The 21,180-nt window shown below is 40.9% G+C and overlaps 1 protein-coding gene across 1 annotated transcript in view; it reads right to left on the bottom strand.

The window, feature by feature from the left end:
* LOC140230152 (limulus clotting factor C-like) overlaps positions 1 to 10,488 on the bottom strand; it is a 34,201-nt gene extending 23,713 nt beyond the window's left edge. The window contains exon 1 of the mRNA XM_072310342.1: positions 10,347 to 10,488. Coding sequence (XP_072166443.1) covers positions 10,347 to 10,488 — 142 coding nt within the window. The remainder of the gene's footprint in view (positions 1 to 10,346) is intronic.
* Between the last annotated feature and the right edge of the window lie 10,692 nt (positions 10,489 to 21,180).

Genomic DNA, 21,180 nt, shown 5'->3' with positions numbered 1-21,180 from the left:
TTCATTGTTGTTACTCTGGTGGTTTACTTCCTGTTTTTTGTCCCATTCATCGCACAGCCAGCACGGTTTGGTAAAGATTAAGCGCTTGAATAGACACTGTACTTCAGAGCCTCTTTTCTCAGTTCAGACTTTTCCTGAGTTTGTGCCTTCCTTCCAATATTTAGATAGGTTAGGAGAGTCCATTTGATTTGAGTTATACATCATTTTAAAGCTTAAAGTCTGCACTTTCAGACTATGGTCTTAACTAAAAATTCATGTCTGGCGACTTTTTGTTTGTTTTGAGGTGCATAGTCATAATATATACAAAGTTTGTATATATATATATATATATATACATAGATATATGCAATCATATATGAAATATAATTATGGTTTTTGATCCACTCTACTGGTCTTCATCAGTTTTATAGGTGTTTCCAACAATAATCTACTATGATAATACAAACAAGGAGAGAATATGCAAACAATCATGGAGCCACTACCCCTCCCCAACCCTTTCCATTGAGGAATACAACAGAAACAACAAAAGCAGACTATACATGAAAAGGTTATCTTTAACTAAAAACATAAGGACCCATTGGTTAACACATCATGAACTGTGCAAAATCAAACTATTTTCAACAGGAAGTAGCCCTAAGTATTCACCATACAAATAAACATATCTTATTACATGTTTGAAAACATTGGACGTTTTATTTTGACTGGTTAAATCCGACTTTTCGCAATGGTTATGAAACACAATTGGTTTGACAAATGCATACAATGGAGAAGAGGTGATGTATATTTATGTCTGGAATGTCTGGAATATTGATATAAAAACAACGCAAACAAAAACACACAGATTATGCACAAACTGATGCTTAATGGTGATATGAATGTATCAGGGTGGTACACAAGGTCCACACGTCATGCTCAACCTGATGTGCAACATCTCAAAAGCCAGCAACATGCTATGGAACATCATCAAGAATTTGCAACAGGCTCACAATAAAATGTTTTCAAACATGTGAAAAACATGTGTAAAAAACAACAACATCAAACTACCTGATACACATTTTTGTGCTTAAAACTGTTTCATGCAAGAGAACATTGGATGTAGGCTGCACAAATATTGCGTTCTACGTGCTTGTGATGTGCGTCCCGAGCACATACAATTTCTGCATTATTTCACATTCTGAGCATGCAACGCACTCAAATTTCAAGTCGTGACCAGCCATTATCTTTTATGATACATACCGATTACGTCTAAAAACAGAAACAATCCAAGAGACAGAGAAATGTTCCTCCTGGTACGACCCATCTTTATCCGTTTCGTAAACGATTAATGTAAGGATGTTATGTAACTGTTGAGCACGAGTCTCACTTTCTATCGCCGGAATCATTTGACGTCCGTTGATTACATACGATTGAGTTCGCCATCACAAATCCGATCATTTCTTGAGCAAATACATGTGTCACAAGTTGGTGCCATTCTTGTGACATTCAAAGCAAATAAGGAATTGATTAAATCGGAAAGAATAATGCAATGACCTTCGGCAAAAAGTAATAGTTTGCGAAATATCCAACATCTACTGAGGGTGATTCCTCTCGTCACAACGTGAGTTACAGCACTGGAAGCCTAGCAATGGCTACAGCCGCTTGTAACAACAGTTTGAGGAAGTGCAAAGTGGAAAATATCGTTCTCGCTCGGTGAGCACACTCCAAAAGAACGGCAAACATTAATCTTTGTTCATGATAACACTGCGTTCTATTTACGTTAAGGTCGACCGAAGGTTATTAAACACGCGGTTAGATCCGCAAGTCGTACCAAATCCTGCTCTACGCAATGCTGTAAGTAGAAACCGTTTTTGTTGGGTCATTCCTTTTAGAGGTTAAGGTCATGTACCGACACAAAGAGAAAGGAAAACGAAAATTTAAGAAAGCTGAGGATCTATTATGTGTAGGCAAAAATTACGTAATTTTCTTTTTTATGAAAAAGCTTACACTGCCTATGGTAAGGTAGGCTGTCTCCAAAACTTGAACGGTTCCTCCGTGCATAGGTATACTGTCACACGCAAGGTACTAGATGATGCATGGTGAATACAAACCTATTAGGATGAAGATAATTCTTGATGATGGGTTTAGTCCGATGCAGCTCTTCGGATCTCGCTTATAACAAATCAGGAGAAATAGGTGCATTTTTACCAATGTAAATTATCGAAAGGTTTTATTGAACATCTAACTTTAAACGGTGAAGAGGTATCAATGGTGAAATGAAGTAGAACAAGAAGAAGAGAAGATGAAGGAGAAGAAGAAGAAAAAGTTCAGATAACAAAAAGAAAATCTAAAAATCGATGTTTAAATCATTACAATATTGTATCCGTTTTTATTAAAGTTATGTGATTCAAAATTCCTTAAGAAATTATGTACTCATATAAGCGTTATGCATATTGCTTTGTATTACTTTATATGGAAATAAAATCATTTGAACTGAAATTGAATTGAAGACTCATAAATGCTGGAGAGAACATTAGGAGGAGACAAATGTGATGAAGAAGAATTATAAAAAGATTGTGAAGAATGAAGAAGAGTATGAAAAAAAGATGTTTGTTTCCTTTTACTATCATAATACAGTATATCCTGAGTCGTTCCTAAACTTTGAATTTCATGGGTAAACATGCTTAGGCTTGAAAAGTCTTTGTCTACAAGAAGCAGAGTGTCACGTTCTACACAATGAGGAAACTGTCTGAAGAAAAGGTGCAACGAAGCAACAAAGAGCAACAAAGAGCAAAGAGCAACTCCAACAAAAAAAGCAGTCTTAGATATGGGATGCGATTAGGACATTAACTCAAACGTGTGTTTACATAATCAATATTTGCTCTTAAAATGAGCACCTGATAATTGGGAGCAGAGTTCACTATCTTATTCATTTTCATAAACCAAGTCCAAAAGTCAATTGAACTTTTGATCGCGTAATAACATGTGATTATTATTCGTATGTAAGCATGTAATTATTATTTGTATGTAAGCATCTTACACACTGGAAGCAAGTTTATCCGAAGTTTCACTTTGTGTGGCTATGTGCGACATAGACACCGGGCTAAGCTGTGTCATTATTAACCATTGTTAATGTTCCAAAAGGGAAAAAAAAAGGGGGGGGGGTGCGCCGGGGCGGGGGGGGGGGGGGGGTTTGCAGCAATAGTTAATTGAGTCTTCGCAACAAGTGAATAGGCGATATATTGTGTGTTTGAATCTATTCTGTAATGTATTGTGGGAAATTTGAGGTAGCACCCTGCGGCATATTGAGAGCTGCTACATAATATGTGAATACCATAAAGCAAATAAATGCCATCATTCCCCTCTTTTTCGATTCTTTGAATCATTACGCGCATGCATGTTATATGTGGTCGAGCCCGAATATGTGATTCATGACTTGTCATTCTGATGGGTTTGTGTGCAAACGTAAGTAAATAGACGAATTGCATACCGCGTACAAAACAGCAACAACAATAAATAAACCCTTCAAATAATCTTGAAAAACCATTTGATAAATACATATTTCTCTTAAAACTACATCATTTTATTTAAATGAGACATCATAGAAAGCCTGATTAATTCTCTTTACAACTCAGTGGTTTACATTATACATTCCTAGAATGCACAGTACAACTGAGTATGAGGAAAGGTCAATAATGTGGAATATTGCAAAATAGACAGACGTGTTATGTCAAACAGTATAATTCGAATTTGGGAAGGAATGTGCAGCTTGAAAAGAATGCATTGTGAGATTACCATTAGGTTCCAGGCTTCATCCATGAATTCAAATCTGCAGTAGAATCTGCAGATCAAAATTAAACACGAAGAGTGACCAAACAGTCATGTAATGTCTAGGAAATGTGAGGGTTTTTTTAAGTGCTCTCATTTCAGCATTGCTTAATCCAGTGGCCCTTTTTATCAAAACTGCACATTATCAATAGCAGATTTTTGCGACTTTTCACATTTGATCTGTCCCCATACTTAGCTGTTTTGCACATTCCAAGAACACCCAATCATAGCAAGTGAGGTGTCGTTTTAAAGATAATTAATCAGGCTTTGTTATGATGTCATATTTAATGAAGAGAATGCGAGTATAAGACAAACATGATTTATCAAGCTTTGATTGCAGAACTTATTTTGAGGAGTTTATACACTTTTGTTGGGTCGAAGAAAAACCTGAATTATGGACATTGTATCGGACAGTTTCGATGTGCTTTCTCTTAAAATTCCACAAATCGTTCTCTCGCCCTAATAACGTAATGTCATTCACATTTTCCTTGTCTGTTAAAATTTAACGTCACACTTCCTGCAAAATCGTCATACCTCTCGTATTCATTTATGAGCGAATTTCAACCGGATGTTCGTCGATTCGTGAATGCTTAAACTGAATGTATCATGTACATTCTTGTTAAGTTGAGGTATGTTGAGATAGGTTGTGATTAAAGATGCTAAAAACAGAGAAAACAATGAACAAAAATCAATTCTAGAATTTTCCTTGTTTTGTCACAAGTGAAGCATTTCTGGAAAGGGTTGATTTTGCTCTATTTGATGATGGACTTATTCTAATGATCAAAAATAACGCTTAGCTCATTTTGCAACAAAACTCTTCATATATCATAGATAGATATAGATATATGAAGAGTTTGTTTGCAAAAACCGATAAGTCCATATTTGCCAAATGGAGATATTTGCGATTATAGGTCAAGACAAATAAGGAGAATAATAAGAAAAATTTTGCTTCTTTTGACCATAACTTCAAAAATGTACCTTTATATGTAGTGACCAATATATCATTTAAAAGGTATTATTTTGTACTTTATAACAGAGACCGTACTTCAAAATCTTCAAAAATGGACATCGGTTTTTGCGGACAAACTCTTCATATATATATATATATATATATATATATATATATATATATGTGTGTGTGTGTGTGTGTACATAACATCTGGCTGCCAAAGGAGAAAGGGAGAAAAGTCCAAAAGAAAGCATTTCGCAGAGTTTTGGCCTTCTAGATTGGAAAATGGGCGATTTTTATTTTTTAATACAAACCCGATGTTCTGCAGGGAGTAATCTGACAAAAACTTACATACATTGCATTATGTTTATAGAAACATTTTATATATATATATATATATATATATATATATATACATATATATATACATTATATTTTGACCTTTATCCTTAGTCACGAACCCTCTCAGTGGTAAAAATCCTATCCCTAACCTTTGCCCCACTATAGGAAGAGAAGGAGTTACTTAAACATTAATAATCAAGTGCGGGAGAGTGTATGAACGCAGAATTAAGATATCAGTTACAACGTTTTAACAATTACTGTTTGCTATCACGAGTTCTAGTTTATCTCTCGTTTTCTTTTCTTTTTTTGTTTCATGTGGCAGGATAAAATATTCAGGACAAAGTATACTGCAATTGTGTCAATTCGTAGTAATAATTCAAACACAAGTTCAATAGCAAATACAATTTTATTTTTCTATTACAGATTATGAATTACCAATTCTTTACTTACATACCCAAGTGCATTAAACCATAGAAGCCCCAGGAAATCCATCTGCACTACTGACTACATATATCTGAAACACAAAAACGAAACTAGCAAAATGTGACGTCCTTGTGAGCAATGCAATAGCGGATGCGTTTTCAAGAGAAGCAGCGAAGATTTGTATCCTTCACATGTCCAAATACAGTGTGATATTTTGTATGCATTGTTTGTTTTCCATTTACTCTATCTAATGATAACGTGGCTGTTGGCTTTGAAACGAACGACACATTCAGTTGTTTCGGAAGTATTTCTTTTTTTCATGGTAATAGAGTTCCATTTTTGTAGCGATGAAGCTGCAGGTATTGCATTGTCACGTGTTTTGTGATTAACGTCTTATGAAACAGGTCTAAAATAATAGTGATGAAGCTTGTGCGTAAAATGATGGATACGTAAGTTGATTCGAAATTCAATTTTATGAGAAGTGTTTTTTTTTTTCATTTTCTTTGCTTAAAGAGTCACCTTAGTAATGAACAAAACAAAATTTTACAATTGGTATGATTCAAAGCTGTTCAGATGTTAATATATCAGGATGATATTTACTTAGAACGTCGCGGTTAAAGGTAGGCAACACTTCAAGTGTGTCATCAATGTCTTGAGGAATTCACGCGTCCTCAGCATTCTTTCAACCCTTACTTTGCCATTGCCAAGATTCATGCAAGGAATACTGATATATACTATGCTCAAGGCCGATTTTGTTTTTGTTCTTGTCTACTTTGATCTAAAAGAAAACGATACTAGTACCAGCAATTGCTCAGATAAAATACCCATCTGTTGGATATAGAAATAAGAACATATAAAGGAATTAACAAGTAATTGATGAAAAAAAAATCAATCAAATTGATTTTGTTGCTCTTCATAAATCAAAATATGAATATTGAAATGTATTGCAGTTTATACGTTTCATCAACAGAGCCATACTGATCAAGTTTATCTTGCCAATAGCGTCAATATCCTTCTTATTAAAGAAAAACAAATCGATGTCTCTATGACTAACAGTTCAATTTTGAACAGAAATGAGTAACAGTGAAATGCAAAAAAAAAAAAAAAAATCAGTACAATACTAACAAGGATTCAAGTAGTGAGGTGTAATCTAGACATTTCTCAACAGCAGATTAAAACATGGTGTGTGCATACCAACAATGACAGGGAACAAAAAATCAAATTCCTGTCTCGATCTTTGAAAATAAACACAAAATTGTGAAGAGACAACATACTTCATAATTATTAATATAATGTGAATGCAGGGATAAAGTGGTGCAACTTATTTCTCTGTAACTGCTCGACGAACAACGGATACACAATTACATAAGGACTGAATTTTAGCAATATACTTTCATGAATAAAACATATTTTTAACATTATTTGTTTACACACAAACACACATGCATGGATATATAAACTACATATTTCTAAATCGTGTTATTATGTAACATGTGTATGCGTGTGCGTACGTGAGTTGTGTGTATACATATCCTTCGATCTTTCACTGTTTATTTAAAACAAAATAATTCACAGTCATAAACACATAATCATACGAATACAAAATAGTTTAAGTATTTACATCCGTAAGTGAATTGCTACATGATGAAGGTGACAACATGTAAACTAAGTTTATTAGGGATTAATTAACGTTGCCTAAAACAGGAAGAAAAGCAGTAGATGTAGACAGTCGAAATAGAGGGGACTGCTTAATAGCATAGATAATATATAATTATCTCGTTGCAATTTTGTATGTCGATAGCTGTAATAAGTTGCTAAAATATAATATGTTCCAGTTGTTGCTGTGTTTTTAAACAAAATTCTTCTTCTGACACAATCATCATGCAAGTTCCTTATAACAAATTAAGACACAAAAAATAAGTAACCTCATTACTAAACGTGAATCCTAGAATGTAATATATATATATATATATATATATATATATATACACATGGATCTGTCGCTCGGTAGCTGGTAACGAAACCGATGACGTCATAAAGTTATGGTGGCTGGATGATTCTTCGATCTTCATGACGTCAGAGTAGGTGTGACTTCATTCTGACCCACATTTACATGGTGAACATCCCTGACATTTGCTGGAAGATTCATCTTCATCCGTCTCAGTGTCAGATCTCTTTGATTTCCTGTCAAGAAATTTGTCGTTTGGGGATATGTTTGTTTTTAGGGATTGAATTTTTTAACTGAAGGGACATATAACGCTCAAAATTAATTGAGTATCTTGTTTGATGTCACACCGTTTACCTCATGAATCTGAAGTACTTCTCTGAGCCAATATTAATATAGAAAAACCGACAAACTTGTTTTTCAAATGGATATTATACATGGATTTCGGACGGTTTTACATCCTTTACTAAACTTTCAATATCTATACTTCTTGTATTTTTTTTTTTCGAATAATGACATAAGCATTTTTTCGAGAAAAAAAAAGAAGTATATAATGGCAAAACTTAATCGATTTTACGAATGAAAGTTTCAGTTAGAAACAGAACAACAGCAACCACAACACGTTTTTCTTCTCACCTGCGTCGGACGATGATGATTATTACTATCAAGATAAGTAAGAGAAGAAGGAGCAAGCCGGCGGTGACTCCTGCAATGACTACAGAAAAGAAAAACAGAAAGATATATAAAACTTGGAACGCTTAAGGTAGTACGTCAAAAGTGCATTAATTTCATTCGTTCTCTTGGATTTTTACACAGGGAGGGCAACATAAAATTATGCGACATTACAATAAACTATTTTAACCAAATAACAGAACGGTACGGATGTTGTTGTCTTTTTTCTCTTTTGTCTCAGTCTCAATATTTTCAAAGGTCTCAATATCACTTGAGTTATAATGTACTACGGAATAATCATTTACACTACAGATATTAATAAAGTAGAACCGTATTTACAGCATGTATCATCCCGGTTTACCTAACGACTTCGTAATATTTACGAACTTAGGGCAGGGAGGATACACAGTTGTCAGACAAACTGTGGGTTCCATGAAAAAAAAAAATGTTTTTCATGCACATTCAATCTATACACCCATTATTGTTATAACTATTATTATAATAATAATAATAATAATAATTATTATTATTATTATTATTATTATCATCATTATCAGTATTATTGCATCGCTCTCAATCTCCTTTAAATTGGACCTAAGGTACAGTCCTCAATCTACTACTACGCCATCTGTGTTCTACCTTGGAGTAGTCCTGAGGCTGCAGAACAAGAATAAGGCATTGCAAACAAAAATCGTTAAAAACCTTAAGGGGAATCAGAGTAGCCCGGATCTTCTGCCAGGTCGGAGAGAGGTCTCCTTGCACGCTCTCCACCGAAGTCAGACACTCGTGACTCCTACCTGTTTTTCATCACATTTTGCGTGCTAACCACTGGACATTCCCGTTGCTGAAACGAACAAGTTTCTTACACTACTTATTAGTATTTTCTTTTATATAACCACTCCTGCACGAGTCTGGTCTTTCTCTTATGAATATGAAAACGATACTTTAAAGGGAGCGTCCCAGTTAAGCAAAAGCTCAAGCTCATTTCACAGAGATGGAAAAACGTAAGCAATTGCTAGCAAGAACAAGCAAACGGTGTGTTTTATGAATATGGTTTTAAGCAAATGATTAGTCTCTAAGCAAGCTTGCGGGCAACAAGCAATTGCCTGTACTTGCTAGCAAAAGCTTTTGCTCGCAAGCGATTGCTTGTTTTGTTTTTTGTTTTTTGTTTTTTTCATATGGATTCAAGTAAAAGGCTAGCACAAGCAATTGCTAGCGTTTATGCATCCGGCCCAATTCCCCTTTGGAAAGAATTTCCCATTGGATACCTCGTTGTCAGACGTATTTCCGCCCTATGGGCGCTTTTAAATACAACTTTAATAAAGCAAGAACAAAAGTGCTCTAATATTTTCCCTACCTGGTGTCGATGCAGCTGCCCTTGATAATAGGGAACTTTGTCTTGCTGAGAGGGGAACGAATAAATGTCAAGATATTAGGACAGGCATCTACAATGAGTATGGACAAACGCATCGATGACATAAACTTGGTAATCAAGGCGTTAGAATAGTTGAATGGTCTGCTTGAATAATGCTTAGTATCCAGAATATAACATTTCGACCGCATACGCGATAAGATTCTCACAAATATAGTTGGGAACATCGCGTAACAATTTTCTGATCCAGCAATGTCACAATGGGCGCATTGCTCCTATTTTCAACAAGAGATTGAATGCTTCACCAACTTTTTTTTAATAGAAAGGTTACCTCACAATTATCTTTTTGTGTTTAAAAGGATTTTTAGTCAAGTTACTGAGTTGCCGGAAAATGATTGCATTATTGTTTTGCATATTCCCAATTTAATTCAGTGCCGCAGAAGCAGATTAGCTTCAAACAAAGTTTCTTTCACAACAGAGCTATTTACAGGCAGCGATGGAAAGTTTTCATAAAATACATTCAATTTAATTTAATTTAATTCAATTCAATTCAATTCAATTCAATTCAATTCGAAGGGATTTCAATTCCACATAATGTAACACAAATTAATATACATAGCGCTTACAGGGGTACATAGTATTTTGAATAATTTTGAATCGCATAAGTTCAAACAAAACATAGATGTTAGTATCCATTTATCCTTTGTAAAATCGAATGTATATGGTTATGATTTAATTCCTGATTTATTCAGTGTTATGTTTTATTGGGAAAAAAGAAGAATGAAAATAAATGAATTGAACTGAATTAGGTTTAGATAAAAGATTTTCTACAAACTTACACAAGCACTTGAAACGCGGCTCGTTCCAGGTAGCGTTCGCTTGACAGACACTGACCGGCGGGTCACTGGGGGTGAAGCCACTGGAGCAGGCGTAGATGGCAACCCCTTTGTAGCCGGCTTTAGACACGGTCACATCTCTCATCTTTGCCACGGCGGGTGGGACTGGGTTACAAGCTATGGCTGTTTGGGCAGTGAAAATAATGCCGGTAATAATCAAATTTCACGATGAAAATTCGTAATAAAGTAATTATATCATGGTTGTCAAGATAATCATCAGCAACTCTAGTTAAAGGTAAGATCCGGAGTTAATTTTGTAGGAATCTGTCCTTCACATTTACAAGAATAATCGTATTCCAATTTTTTGTACAAAAAATAATGATTACAATAATAATGCTACGTGTAACTCTTTTGATGGCTGTATTTCGCATATTGGTACCTACGGCTTTCTTCTGGATACAATCCATTAAAATTTCTTTTTAACTCCTTTTAGAAGCAAATATCCACAATTTTCTGTGAAAAAAAAAGTTGAAAGATGTAGACCTAATCAAATTGCGTACAGTTATCATTCATTGGACTCTTTCATCTACTTAATGTAATTGTCGTAAATAATTATTAATCTTTAACATCCTACTTTTCCAATCTTCAAACCACAACCAGCATGTCGGGCCAGTGAAGACTAACGTTGTCCAAATGGCTAGTCTTTAAAAAGTGACATTTTATAACAAAACGAAGAGAGGTACGTCAAATATGATTACGATTAGGTAAGGCATTTTCTCTCATTTACAAACTGACTGGATGATACTATGGAGTATCACCTTAAAGGGAGTGTACAGTTCTGGTCGAGGTGAGTATTAAAGCCCCTTTTACACTTTCACGGATACCATCACGGATGACCACGGATCGTCAATCCGGGATCATCCGTACTTTTTCCGGCATGGCCGTGTTGACTCCGTGAAGTCATCCGGCATTATCCTTGACCTACCGGCATGTCTGCGGGAAAAATTAAGCTTGCTTGATTTTTCATCCCGGACATCACGGAAGAAAATCAATACGAGCTCTTCCTTGTTGGCACCGTCTACTCCGTATTGCCGCCGTGTTCCTTCCTTGTATGCACCGGCTACTCCGTGTTGCCTCCGTACTCATTCCGGTACATCCGTGAAGACATCGGGACGTCCGTATTAGCCTCGGCTCCATCCGGGATGAAAAATTTGTGTATTTTGCCAAAAATACAAGCTCATAAAGTCCATGAAATTTGCTCACATCTTCCCCCATCAGTACAGCCAGCAACACCTCATACTGTTCGAACAATTGTAGCCTGGAAGCTTCAGTGACCCACACACATTTCCTTGATAGACTTTTGTTGTTGTTGTTGTTGTTGTTGCTGTGTGTGTGTGTGTGTGTGTGTGTGTGTGTGTGTGTGTGTGTTTTGCTTTGTTTATGTAATGATGTTCCCACAAAATGTTCCGACAAAATGTCGACAAGCCCAGGCTTATGTAGGCTGCTGTAGATTTTCTGGTGTGCTTATTATTAGCTCTGGAGGCATGTTGCCCGAGAATGATAAAGTATCAAAAGCAAAAGTAAATGTCATATGTCAACATTTAGGGACATCCGTGTAAAGACCGCGAAGGGACCCAGTTTGCATTCGTGCTCTTCCTTGATATCCGTGTTGGCTCCGTATCGTTTCCGCTGTGGTCCGCGTTCGTTCCTTGTCTGTCCGCTTAGGCACCGTACTTGTCCGTGTAGCCTCCGTACCTGTCCGTGTAGACATCCAGTTGGGATCGTATTCACACCGGTATGGAGAGGAAAATCGATGTTTTGCATGCCGGAACATCACGGATGACGATCCGTGGTCATCCGTGAGGCAATCCGTGAAAGTGTAAAAGGGGCTTTAGCTTTTAACGTTTTGCGATATATTCAGAAACCACTCTATGAGATGTCAAAGAACATGCAATTCTACGGGGTATCAAAGGTTTATTTGATGAAATCGGTTTTGAAATGGCTGAGATATCCATAAACAAGGTGAAACAAAGAGATCCCAATAAAAGACGTGGTCGGTAGTCTTTTATTGCTATCACTTTTGTGGATATCTCAGCCATTTGAAAACCAATTTTCATCAAATAAACGTTGAATCCTTCTTTAAAATTACATGCTCTTTCATTTTTCATAAGAAGTTTCTCATTATCTCACTTAGGAATGCTCAAAACATGAATCCCGACATCAACCAGTACTGTACAGTCCCTTTAAGCTTGTCATATAGGTTGAATACAAATGTATATATATATATATATATATATGTGGGCAAGCCCACATATTGCTAAAATATTAGCAAGAGGTAACCCCTCCAGAGATTGACCCTGGCACCCCATCTTCGAATGGAAGAGTCCAACACTTTCTTTGGGGTTGTTATCTCCTCTGCGGGGTGAAAGCATTCAAGACTTGCTTTTCACCACAAGAAGTCTGCCATCTCTCTCTCTCCGTCTAAGGTGAGTGCAAACATTTTATGGTATATTTGCTACAATTATTTGGTAAAGATTTGAATAGTGAGCAACTAATATCAGAAGTAGACATTTTATCCTGAGTAGATGCTATTGAAGGTATACCAAAGAATGGATTCCAAGAGAGCACTCTACGCAGGTTACAAAAGTTGAGGCATAAATGGCAAGCCTGAGAAATTCTACAAATTCGATAAATGCAGCCGAGTTGGCCATTACCAATATGGTTTCATTGTGAATAGCCAGTAGATTAATTGCCTTAAAAATGGACCACTTGGTCAGTTTAAAAGCTTTACATGTCTTGCGATTGTCTCCTGAAAATAATGTCCTTTGTTATATTGTACTCTGTAAACTGATGAAGGAAACGGGATAATTATGTCAGTTATCAAATACGTTTCACAAATTATCCTATAACTCAGTAAAACTAAAACTACAGAGTATAGTGTTGTATATTGTCATTAAAAAAATTGCAGTACTCATGTGAGGCGTACATGAAGGTATATAATGTGGGCCTGTTCAATAATTGTTCTAGAAAATATTGCGAGTTGTTATGTGTGTATGTGTATGTAGGGATGGTATGCATGTGGCTCAATGTGCATTGCAATGTCAGGGCATATAAGACTGTAGAATTAGACACTGCAGTGAAGAAAAGTCAGTCAGTTTGTACACTTCATTCTAACAGACTCCATCAAGACAAAGAAACCTCAGTGGTCTCCAAAGAAAGATACGCAGTGGAAAAGATAACAGTTTGATGGGCTAGGGGTACTTTCACACGGGAAGACTAATACACCACATGAGGCAGCGTATGGGGAATGTCCCTAGAGGGAATATGTTGAGACTGGTGTTGAATGTTATAATTGTGTGTAGTGTAGATACCGTGTGCCATAATTTGACAATCCAGGTTGAGGGATGAGTAATAGATGACTGTCTCACACAATTCTAAGTTAGATACTCCTTTTTAAGTTTTGACGTGTTACAGTATATGATAATACAGGATTGTATTTTCGCTAATGAAATTGAGTTGTGTGTTATAGGTGTCAGCAGAAATAAGTAGGGTTATTATTAGGTATACAAGTGTGATGGGGGAGACGGAACTAGAATTAGAGTGTGAATACTCCTCCCACTGCCGGAGTGAAAACCACCGGTATGCACACCAGCGAGCCAGTGGTTCTCGCTCCAGCCCTGTGGTCGGATGTTGATGTGATGTGGTCACTCCTCTCCTGCCTCTCGCCAAGGTTGAGATAACTCTGTACCTCGGCAGTGTAGATAGCTTGCTACTTTCTTCCCCCTGCCTAAACGAAGTCCTTGTTTTAAGTTTTGGACACCACTTGGGAAAGTGAGAGAGTTTATCTCCTCCTTTTGAGGAGCCATCTCGAAGAGTGCTGGGGAAAAGAGAGGAGGTGTTTTATTTTATTTTAGTTCAGGAAGACAAGTTAGAAAAGAACCAGTCAGTGCAGATTGGTAGTAGAAATTTACAACAAATGTCAGTGTTATTATATGTAGCCTGAAAGAATCCAGTCATTTGAGCCATCGAATTGTTTTGAAGTGAGAAGGAATAAGTTTAAGGGCTATTTCCATATGGATTTTTATTTGTTTTGGAACAGAATGGTTTAGACAAAAGAACAAACATTTTTTAATTAGTTACATAATGAGTTGGCAGGATAAATTGATTGGAATAATGTTGAAGTTAGATTAAGTGAGTTGTAATTCTATGACTAATTATGATTTGTTTATTTGTAGCACCAATGAGTTATAGGCATTGATATAGAGATAATATAGAACTGCATTCTTATTTATCGCACAGCTCTATGGGATGTAATCAGTAATAGAGATAGGAAAGGGATCAGTGAGAGATTGTGTTATAAGGCATATACCTAATGAGTAACCGCTTTACAGCTAAATCAAGAAGGGGGTATCAATTTAGTTGTTTACAGCTGGGGATAGGGTAGGCAGACAAATAAGAGAGTATATCACATATGTTATTTTGTTTCACACAGAGTGAGCAGTTATCATTCGTAATTACAGGCTGGTTGCACTAAGCAGATGTTGTGTAAACACGGTGTGCTGACATAGAGCCGTAATTGTCGTACATGATTTTGTTTATAAGTTGTTTTGTGTTTCATCATTTGAGTATTCATTTGGTCATTAACGGAATAAAAGATTCAAGACTTGCTTTTCACCACAAGAAGTCTGCCATCTCTCTCTCTCCGTCTAAGGTCTACGAGTGCGAATGAGCGAGAGGTGGGCTACAATTCTGGAGGCACTGCCCGGATGCTGCTAGGTGGTTCGAAGTTTCTAACCCTCATTACCGGCAAACCACCTATGCAGTAATCCACAACAATTTAATTGCCCAAGAAGCCTGACACTGCGGCTGCGCTGATACGACTACTGACGCCATTGAAGCAGGCCTGATTAGTAGACTGGAAAATGGAGAGCTTCGACGAGGTCCAGAAGGAAGCCCTTGCTCGACTTGCATTAGCCAGTGAAGAGGACCTGAAACGCGTGGCTGAGGAGATAGGTATCAGCACAACGGAGAGGGCCAAGGCTGAGGGCAGAGGCAAGCTGGGACTCCAACGAGCGGTCCGCCGACACCTGGATAGCGATGACCTCGCCGATGCTGATGATGGAGGTAAGGCTGTGTGGGTGAAGGTGGTCAGTTTGTTGGTGAGTGTGACGAGGGTAGGAAATGAGACAGAGGCAGAAACCTGCCCAACAAAGACAGAGGATTCAGAGTCCCCAGAGGAGACACAGGGAAATTCTCCATCGGAGGAGAGGGAAACGAAGAAGACACCTTACGTAGGGGAGGCGAAGGGCCCAATGTTAGCAACATGGAGAAAGGAATTCCGGATCAATGGTCAGGTGGGAGAGCCTGGCCAGAAGGACAAGTTGTCCTTTGTCAGCTTGGCTCGGCAGGTAGAGCACGGGATTCGGAAGGGGTTCTCTGAAGAGGAAGTCACAGAAGCAGTGGTACGTGCAGTGAGTCCTGGGCTACGATTGAGGTCCTACCTGGAAGGACGAACAGACCTTTCCCTGCCTGATCTGAGACGAATCCTGAGAGCTCACTATCGGGAGAAAGATGCCACGGCAGTTTTCCAAGAACTCTCAACGGCCTCCCAGGGTCATAAGGAAGCCGCCCATGACTTTGTATTACGGGCCCTGGACCTAAAACAGAAGGTGTTGTTCGCCTCCCAGGAAGCAGGAGCTGGGGTTACGTATGACCCCAGCCAAGTACAACGGATGGCATTGAGGTCCATCTCTACAGGTATAGCAAATGAGGCGGTACAGGTGGAGATGCGACCTCATCTACAGAATGAAGATATCTGTGATGAGGAACTGCTGGAGCTTCTGACCGCTGCAGTCGAGCATGAAGCAGAGCGGGCTCACAAGCTGAAACCCAGAGGGGTAAGAGCAGCAAGTGTAGAGGCCACAGCTGTAAGGACCGAAGAACAGTCACACCCATCCAAGACCAACTCTGCTAAGGCCACCAACCTCAACCTAAGTGAGCTGGCGGCAAGCATCCAGGCCATTGTGAAGGCCGAGCTCAGCAACCTGCGTGCCGAGCCCCATCCAAGCAAAGCACAGCAGCGAAGGGAAAGAGGTTGTGCTGCCTGCCGGAAGGCTGGTACAGGCAATTCGTGTGACCACTGCTTCCGATGTGGTAGCAGTGAACACTACTTGCGGGGTTGCCGTGCCAGGAAGCAACAGGGACAGGGAAATGCTCAAGGGTTACAGGAGAGGGACGCCCAGTAACCTGTTCAGACGAAACGTCCCAATCCCCAGCTACTCAGGTAACAAACCACTTCAACATTTCATCATCACCAGACAGCAGAAAACAGAGGGAAGTTGTCCGTCTGGTAGGCCGCAAGTGCCTGGTAGCTTGCAGCTTCAACCAACAACCTACCACAGCACTATGGGATACTGGAGCCCAAGTTTCCCTAGTCTCCAAGGAGTGGCTTGACAGAAATTTGCCGGATGTTCCCAACCGTCCCTGGACAGAAATTATAGAAGGGGAACCCTTAAAATTGTCTGCGGCAAACGGAAGTATTATTCCATACTGTGGATGGGTAGAGCTCAGCCTACAAGTGCCTGGGGACGCAACAGCTACTCAATCCCTTCAAGTACCCCTTCTAGTGACGATGGAGACACTCGAACATCCCATCCTTGGGTATAACGTCATCGAAGCCCTTGCTAAAGGTCAGTCGGCACAACTGGGTAGATTACTCCCACATGCCAAGAAGACAACAATAAACCAATTGGTTTCACTGCTCAGTTTGCCGAGTGATGGCAAAATATGCCAAGCATACACTTGCCGCAATGGTGAAGTTATTCCCGCAGGACAGACCATACTAGTTAGATGCAGGAGACCGAATGCCATGGCTCAAGAAACAACCGTCTTCTTCGAACCCTTGGAATCTCCATGTCTACCTGACGGTCTTACACCAAACTGCTCTCCGGTGGACATACGAGGGGGAAGACTTATGACCTTTGTTGTTCCTGTCTCGAATGACACAACCCATGACATACTGCTGCCCGGCAGGACACATCTAGGAAGACTAGTCCCTCTGCGCACTATCCTCCCCGCAGACGTTCTCCAAGAAGCAGACATTAAGGTCTCCTCAGTAGCCAACCCTACGACAGACTCCAGCAGACCACACTCAGCCAAGGATGACACCTGGATACCGCCAGTGGATCTTTCTCATCTACCTGAGCCACAGCGCAAGTTAGCGGAGAAGGTTCTGGTGGAGGAAGCAAATGCATTCGCCAGGAATGACCAGGACCTTGGGTGTATCCCCTCGCTACAAATGCACCTCACTCTGAATGACCCAACCCCTGTGCAGAAGACTTATATGGGTGTCCCACCCCCGCTGATGAAGGAGGTCAAGGAGTACCTGCGGGATTTGATCAGTCGCGGATGGATTTCGAAGTCCCAGTCACCCTACTCATCCCCTATCGTTTGTGTAAGGAAGAAAGATGGGACTTTGAGGCTATGCGTCGACTATCGACAGTTAAATCAAAGGACTGTTGTGGACAGACAACCAATCCCGCGGATCCAAGACACTCTAGACACCCTTGGTGGTAACAGCTGGTTTTCCACCCTCGACCAAGGGAAAGCATACCACCAAGGGTTCATGGACCTGGAAAGTCGCCCTCTCACCGCATTCATCACCCCCTGGGGACTGTATGAATGGGTGCGAATTCCATTCGGCTTGAAAAACGCGCCTGCAGCATTCCAACGCTGTATGGAGTCTTGCCTAGAAGGGTTGAACAACGAGATCTGCGTGACCTATTTGGACGACATCCTTGTCTACAGTAGTACATTCGAGGAACATGTCACCAGGTTGAAACAAGTGCTCCAAGCTGCAAAGAGGCATGGTATGAAATTGAGGGCAGCAAAGTGCCACTTGTTTCAACGGGAAGTGAAATACCTTGGACGAATAGTATCGGCGGAAGGACATCGACCTGACCCAGGTGATACAGTGGCAGTTTTGCAGCTCAAGGAGAAGACCCCTAGTACAGTAGGCGACATCCGAAAGACCATGGGACTTCTGGGGTACTACAGGAGGTACATACCAGATTTCTCCAAACTTGCCAAGCCAATATATGACCTGCTGTCCGTACCTCAAGCCAAACCTCCACCCACGACCCAGGCCAAATCCAAATTAAAGAGGAAGGCACAAGTCCCATCTCGCACCCCAGTCACATGGACTCCTTTCCATCAAGAGCGCCTCGAAACCCTGGTTGACCGACTGGTCCAGCCTCCTGTGATGGCATTTCCTGACTATGAACAGCCATTTATTGTTCACACAGATGCATCCCAGGAGGGTCTTGGAGCAGTCTTATACCAGCGACAAGAAGGTAGACTCAGGGTTATCTCCTATGCTTCAAGGACACTGACGCCAGCTGAGCTTAACTACCACCTCCATTCAGGGAAGCTAGAATTTCTGGCATTGAAGTGGTCTGTGTGCGACAAATTTCGGGACTATCTCTACTATGCTCCATCATTTGTTGTGTACACAGACAACAACCCCCTCACATACGTTATGTCCTCGGCAAAACTGAATGCCACAGGTCAGAGATGGGTGGCGGAATTGGCCGATTTCAACTTCACCATCAAGTACCGCCCAGGAAGGTCAAACACAGATGCAGACACCCTGTCCAGGATACCTTTGGACATGGAAAGGTACATAACCAAATGCTCCCAGGAGGCTCCTGCTGGTCTCGCGGTGAAGGCCATCTTGCAAGCTGTAGAAGAGACACCCTTGACCCTGTTGGCTTCTGTGTGCACCAGCAACCAAGTGGATCCCGAACCCAGTGAGAGAGGTATACAAGAGGTGACCACAGAAGACATGGTGGAGGCTCAGAAGAGTGATCCCTTGCTTGGACAGGTCAGGGAGTTGAAGGAGCGAAATGAGATGCCAACCTCAGCAACCTGGAAGAGGGCGGCAAAAGAGATGCGACCCTTCCTCCGAGAGTTAAGCCAAATGAAGATCAACTCGGATGGGATCCTCTGTAGGGAAACGGCACAGCATATGCAGGTAGTTCTTCCCACCAAGTTCCGGGGCCGGGCGATCCAGGAAATCCACGAGAAGATGGGACATCTTGGAACTGACCGTGTACTAGAACTAGCTAGACAGAGATTCTATTGGCCACATATGCAGCGTGAAGTGGAGCACCACATCAAAAACAAATGCAGCTGTGTGATCAATAAGAAGCCTGCCCATCCACCCAAAGCACCGATGATACCGATCGTGACAACAGAACCGTTAGAGCTGATTTCCATTGATTTCCTCCACCTGGAAACAAGCAAAGGCGGGTACGAGTACATCTTAGTGGTAGTGGACCACTTTACCAGATTCGCCCAAGCGTATGCCACCAGGAACAAAGCGGGTCAGACTGCAGCAGACCGCATCTTCAACGATTTCGTCTTGAGGTTTGGTTTCCCCCGCCGCATCCTCCACGACCAGGGCAGGGAGTTTGAAAATCAGCTCTTCCATCGCCTGCAACAATTGTCCGGGGTACAGAACTCCCGCACCACCCCCTACCATCCCCAAGGGAATGGGAAGGCAGAGCGATTTAATCGTACCTTACTGGCGATGCTGAGGACTTTGACCACAGAGCAGAAGGCAAACTGGAAGGAACATCTGAATAAAGTGGTCCATGCGTACAATTCCACCCGCAACGAGGCTACTGGCTATGCGCCCGCGTTCCTCATGTTTGGTCGCTCTCCCCGACTCCCTGTCGACCTTGTATTTGGGTTGAACCCAAAGAGTACACAGCCGTGTAAAGACCACTCAACCTATGTTCAGAGGTGGAAGGAAGCTATGGCGGAAGCGTATGAGCTGGCAAGGAAGAACTCAAATGCAAGGGCTATGAGGGGGAAAACCCTTCATGACAAAAATCTCAGCCCCCTTCCACTGGAAGCTGGTGACCGAGTCCTTGTGAGGAACTTGCACCAAAGACCTGGTCCCCAGAAACTTCGGTCACATTGGGACGAAGAAATCTACGTAGTAAAGAGAAGGATGTCCCCAGAAATGCCCGTGTACGAAGTGCACCCCGAGAAAAAGCCGGACAGAATCAAAGTACTCCATCGCAACCTCCTGTTCCCATGTGAGTACCTGCAGGGTAACAGTGACCCAAGACCGGCCAAGAGAGGAGATGCTGTCCGACCCCATCAACCTCACACGAGGAACACACTAGCACAGGGACAGGAAGGGCTAGAAAATGGGGACTCGGAGGATGACGAAGAGGTTGTGCTTGTCCCTGAAACTTCCACACAGTTAATCGACGAACCTGCCCAGCGACAACCTTACGCAAAGAGAGTCCCACCTTCAACCACCCCATCACAGGAGAGACACCCTGGACCCCGTCCTGTGCCACAGAACCCAGAACCACCTCAACCCCGGACCGTACCCACGTCTGCGGAGGAGCCACCCCGACCAGATCGAAGACCGTTTGTTCCACCACCGAGTAACCCATCAGTGTCCCTGCCTCAACAACACCACTCAGTGTCTCAAAACCCTCAATTCACCTCACCACAAACTAACCCACTAACACCCCCAGCCATGCCTCAATACCAACAACCGCCAGCTGAGGTAATTAATTCTGATGCTACGCTGGCAAATAGTCCCCCTCCACTAATTCGAAGGAACCCCCCTCGCGCCAGGCATCCACCTCCAATGTTTACATATGCACATCTTGGGCAACCGCACCAAGGACATCCAGACGGGGCCATGAACTACCTTGCCGCAACGCAGAGGATGGTCCCACCCCATTGGGAAGAACAGCAGCCGCCATGCCAATTCCAGCAGAGTCCAGTGCTACCGTGGGGTATGATGGCAGCG

This window comes from Diadema setosum, chromosome 6 (assembly GCF_964275005.1).
Source record: "Diadema setosum chromosome 6, eeDiaSeto1, whole genome shotgun sequence".
Lineage (NCBI taxonomy): Eukaryota > Metazoa > Echinodermata > Echinoidea > Diadematoida > Diadematidae > Diadema > Diadema setosum.
The sequence above is the reverse complement of the archived record's forward strand: the minus strand, read 5'-3'. Positions and strand labels throughout refer to the sequence as shown.